This window comes from Centruroides sculpturatus, unplaced genomic scaffold, assembly GCF_000671375.1.
Source record: "Centruroides sculpturatus isolate CEXI.00-Female unplaced genomic scaffold, Cexi_2.0 scaffold11, whole genome shotgun sequence".
In the NCBI taxonomy this organism is placed as follows: domain Eukaryota; kingdom Metazoa; phylum Arthropoda; class Arachnida; order Scorpiones; family Buthidae; genus Centruroides; species Centruroides sculpturatus.
The window spans coordinates 870,770-876,581 of record NW_019384501.1 but is presented as its reverse complement, the minus strand read 5'-3'; the positions used below and the strand labels follow the sequence as shown (position 1 = coordinate 876,581).

At 28.5% G+C, this 5,812-nt stretch overlaps 1 protein-coding gene across 1 annotated transcript; it reads left to right on the top strand.

Moving 5' to 3' along the window:
• The first annotated feature begins 1,256 nt into the window (after positions 1-1,256).
• LOC111622070 (nuclear factor NF-kappa-B p105 subunit-like) lies at positions 1,257-4,348 on the top strand. The gene has a single exon (XM_023364387.1). The coding sequence runs from the start codon at positions 1,665-1,667 to the stop codon at positions 4,221-4,223; it is 2,559 nt and encodes an 852-aa protein (XP_023220155.1). The 5' UTR covers positions 1,257-1,664; the 3' UTR covers positions 4,224-4,348.
• Positions 4,349-5,812: the final 1,464 nt, after the last annotated feature.

The window sequence follows — 5,812 nt, the reverse complement described above, 5'->3', positions numbered from 1 at the left end:
TTTTAATTAACTATAATTATTCTAATTACTTTTCAAAATTATTCTATACAAGATGATGAAATCTTTGCTTTAATAAACATATTCATAATTATTACAAAAGTTGCTTCTAGCTCTTGGTATAATTATATTAATTAGATTCATAATATCTAATTGAGATTTCAAACCTTTATAAATATTGAAGATGTACTTTTGTTTATGAAATTCCAAGGAAACAATATAAGTTAAAATAGAATTTCATTTATTCCTCATACATAAACTTATATCTAATATACAAAAAGGGATTTTATGCAATGTCTCACTCATTATCAGATAAATTCTCAATGATGATTATAACATGGATTTTTTCAAACAATTTGATGAAACAAAACAGTATTTACTATAGAATTAACATATAAAATTCATTGTTGCTAATTTTGTTTTTATAGAACAACACTGTATTATATGTTGCCACATTATTCAACAATATAAAATAGATATTGCATATTTTCAGAAACATTTAGAAGAAAAGGTACCATACTGATAAAGCTTCTAAAACTCGTACATGGAGATGGAAATGGGAAATAACAAAAGGCATGCAACCAATATAAGATTGTCAATAATGCTAAAAATATAGTCATTACATTTCCATACTGGCTATCAAGTTAAATTTTTAAATAATTTGATAGCTCTTGAATATTTGCTTACATGTTGATGGAATTATCCAATTTACGTTAATGTAAATTTCATGCAATAATAATTTTTCTAGCTTAGTATGTACAAATCTAACTTATTAAAGCCAAACAAAACCAAATTGTTGGATATTTTACAGGCTAACATTATTCGAAAACTTATTCTGGATCAAACTTTTCTCTAGATATTTCAAATTATTAATCTCAAATGCCAAATTCTTTCATTACTAATTTACAATTAATTATGAACAAACTTAGTATTTAAAATTAATTAAGTAAAAAAATTCTGGAAGTTTTGGTTTCATTTGATTTTAGCTAAGAAATTGGGCTTATGATTATTCTTGTTTATTAATTCATTCAGTTTAATTAACTGACAAAATATAAAAATCTAGGCTAGCTCAACAATAAACATTACAAAATTCAGAAATATCACTATGATCTACAATACCATAATCCATTATATTACATTCTAATTTATTAATATTTACAGATTATAAATTAGGTCTAAAATATGTTTTCACAGTTTCTGGTTTCCCCCCAGTTCACAATTTGAAATGATTCTTTTTAAACAACTAATNAGGCTAACTAAAACGCTTAAATACCGTAACATCGCTAAAGTCGACTCACGTTTCTTATATACCATTTAAGCATAAATCGATTATTAAATTATTCAAGTTTGAAAATCTATTAATCGATTCTCAATAGTAGTCTAATCGAGTTTAAAAAAATAATAATTATTTATTATTTAAAACTCGACCAAACTATAATAAAAACGTTTAAAAATTAATCTATTATATTTAAATACATCAATTGCTAAATGAAATTGTATAATATACTAATGAAAATGGAAAGACTTTCGTAAGGTTGCGTAACATGTGACTACTCGATATCAAAACCGAAACCAAGCTGGAATTAATTCGTCTTTCGTCCGACAGATGGCAGGATAATGAAATGTATTGAAAACAATAGTTCACCTGTTACAGTTTTGTTATCGGAATGAATGAGAACGGAAGCGAAAATATGACTGCAGGTGAGTCAAAGTTGAAAATCGTAAATCAGCCGATAAACCGAATAAGATTCCGTTATGGAACGGAGTGTGACTCGCACGGCGTTTTGAAAGGAAGAAATTCTCACGGAAATTCAAAATCTTATCCGACGGTCCACTTGGAAAATTATTTCGGTAATGAAAACGTACATATTAAAGCGTCATTGTATACAAATACCGATCCGGCTAAACGCCATGTTCATAGATTAATAGGTCCTAACTGTAAAGACGGTGTGTGTACTTTAATATTAGACGAAAACAAAACGGCAGTCTTTCAAAATATCAGCATAGAATGCATTGGAAAAAGAAGAGTGAAAGATGTCATTTATGAACGGAATTTGAAAGAAATGGCATTGGATGTTGAACAAATAAGAGAAATTTCAAAGGAAGAAAGTAAAACGATGGTTTCGCAATTACATGTGGTGAGAATTTGTTTCCAGGCCGGAATCGTAGAAGACGAAAAACCGGGTAAACCGTGGAGGCTCGTTTCTGAAGTTTACTCTGATCCGATAATAAATACTAAAGCGCCGGATAGTAGCGAATTAAAAATTGTGAAAGTAAATAAAAATTCCGGATCCTGTGCGGGAGGTGATGTAATTTTTCTACTGTGTGAAAAAGTTAATAAAAGTGATATTAAAATAAAATTTTTTCAAGAAATCGACGGGGAACGTGTATGGGAAGAAGAAGGTTGCTTTACTGCTACGGATGTTCATCGTCAATATGCGATTGTATTCCGTACTCCGAGTTATCGATCGTCAGATATTGGTTATCCCGTAGAAGTGAAAATGGAATTGTTTAGACCATCGGACGGTGAGACCAGTGAGCCGAAGTTATTTATATATGAACCTTTACAGCAAAATAAAAGAAAAATCCCAGATATCCAAACTGCAAAGGTTTCAAACACATTCAATACAATTTATGAAGAAGATAACAGAAATAATAATTTTGAAGGAGAAACTGCTGAAATATCATTAACTGCTGGCACCTGTAAAACAAATGAAACTACAAAAGAAGAAACATATGTTAAATCTCTACATGATGCAGAAGAAACTACACTACAAGAAGTTGAAGAGGATAATGATGTCAGAAGTATTTTATCAAATACTAATTTTCAACTAAATAATGAAAATACGAGACAAGAATTGCCCAATGTATTAAAAGAAAATTCGGCAGATCCATTTTTAGGTATGATTTGGGACGAAAGCGCAGATGTTTGTAATGTTCCAACCTGTTCAAAATATTTAAGTGATGACAACGATTTGTCCAGATATAATGAAGAATTATTGCCAGATTCAATACATAATAGAATATTAAAAATTAATATCAAAGAAACTTCACCAGAACATAATTATTCTAATTCGTTACACAAGGAATGCTTTCAAGAGGAACTTTTCTTAAAATTTGCTTTAAGGATATTAAAAGTACGCCAATCTTTTTTAATAACAAGAAATATTTATCATCTTTTTTCAGTAATGCATTCAATAATGAAATTTTCAAATAATAAAGGAAATAATATTCTTCATTTGGCAATAATTAATCAAACTAAATATCCAGAACTATTAAACTGCTTATTAAAACTTATTAAAACATTACCCAAGATTTGTGTTAACAGTGTTAATAGCTTTGATCAGACCATATTGCATTTAGCAATTGAAAATAATGAATTTTCATTTATTCATAAAATTCTGGAAGCTGGATGTAATCCAAATCACAGGGATAAAAAAGGAAATACTGCTGTGCATTATACTGTGTTGTATAATGAATCTAACTGTTTAAAAGAACTTATAAAGTTTCAAAGTAAATACAATGTGGATCTTAATGTATTGAACTCAGAAGGACTGTCTCCTCTTCATTTAGCAATGAAGAATGGTAATCTTAGACAAGTTGAAATATTGTGTACTGGAAACATTAATGTTAACATTACTGACAGTGTAAATGGAAAGACAGCATTGCATTATGCTGTTCAGTTTTGTCCCGAAGCCATTAAAGTTTTGCTAAATCATGCTAAAATAATTGTTCATATTAAAGATTCTAATGGGAATACTCCATTTCATCTTGCACATTATCATCAATCACATCTAGCACTATCGCTATTAAACAAACAAAATAAAATGCAGTTGATAAAAAATGTTGGATTTGAATCATCTACATTTTCTGCAGATGATGAAAATACAACCAAATTCATTAATAAGTTTAGGAAAAATTTTAATCCCAAAAATAATGAATCTGCATGTAACAAGAATGCATGGATCGACTATGACTTCGAAAACCGACAGATTGCATTTTTAGAGAATTCCGTTTTTGAAAAAATATGTCAATTATTAGATCCTCCAAAAGAAGGATGGAAAATTTTAGCAGAATTCATAATAGATAAAAAGTATATTGAAACTTTAGGAAAATATGAAAGTCCCACCAAAAATTTATTAAAACTATTCAAAGGAAATCTTCAAGAATTTAGAACTATCATTCATCTTGCTAATTTGGATGAAATTATGGAAATTTTAAAATAAGTTATATTGGGATAATAATGTTTTTATTATATGTCTACTGATTAGCTTCTTATCCCCCTTTTTTTTAATAATTAGTTCTCATACACTGTTATATTCCAGTTATTTTAGGGATTATCACACAAAAAGACTTGAGGCCATTATTTTATTGTAAAACTATCAAGTATAATATACATCAACTCCAACATCTAAAATGCATTTTGGCACTTTTTGTTGTGCTCTTCTCAGATATCTTATTGGAGTTTTACACAATACATTGAGACTCAATACAATATCCTCGCAACAACATCTCTAAAATCATACACTTATTGAATGATGTATGTTGTATGATTTTAGAGATGTTGTTACGAGGATATTGTATTGAGTCTCACTGTATTGTGTAAAGCTCCAATAAGAAATCTAACTGAGAAGAGCACAACAAAAAGTGCCAAAATGCATTTTAGATGTTGGAGTTGATGTATATTATACTTGATAGTTTTATAATAAAATAATGGTGTCAAGTCTCTTTGTGTGATAACCTCTAAAATAACTAGAATATAACAGTACATGAGAACTAATTAATAATGTTTTTATTATATAAATTCCAGAATTTATTTTTGTTTCTGAATAAAAGCTATCATATTATAATAATAATGTAAAGTAAATCTATATTCTTTATCTTAAAAGAAGTTTTTAAAGCAATATAAAAATTAAATCTATATTCAATGATTTTGCTAAATGATAAATGAATGCTTTATTACTGGAAAAATATCTAATTTCATTATTTATTGAACACTTATAAAGTACTCTTAATTTCTAATGCTAATAATAATTTGTGGCTAAATCTTACTTGCAAATAATACTTATTTTCTGATTTATCCACAAATATGTAACAATCATTAATAATTGTATTTACACATACAGGTTATCCAAAAAGTTACTGTGCAGTGGAAAAAGTTTAAGTTTTAATAAAAGTGAAGTTTTATGTATAATATTACTGTTCTCTCAGAGGCCCCAAAATTTGGGGGAGGGAGGCAGTGGGGTCTACATACCTTGCAGGCATCCCATGATCAAAAAATTCTTCCAAAAAACACATCTGTGAGCAAGTAATAATGCCAGCTACCACAAAGTGGAAACATGTGACATAACTTACATAACCTATAGGTCACTTATGCAATACTGTACTGTATGTATAACTTTAATGTCATTACAAATTTCTTACTACATGGTAACTTTTCTGACACCCTGTATATGACTATTTGAAATAACTTGGATTATTATTTATACAGGTATACCTCGCCTTACGTCGGTAATTGGTTCCAGGAAAACGACTTAAGTCGAAAAACGACGTAAGTCGAATTTACTTGTCTCCGAATCTACTTGTCACTAGGAAAAACCATAAATTACTATTCCCAGTTCTGTATTTTATTTATTAATGCATTTTAAATAATATATGGTTAATAAGAATCTATTTTAAGCTTACAAACAAATAAATTTTAGTTTTTAATAGAGTACGGAAATAAGTAATCTAAATTTACGAATGCATGTACTGTAAATACAGTACATACTTGTAAATGTATATATTTTAATATGATTTTATGTGCTTTAAACGC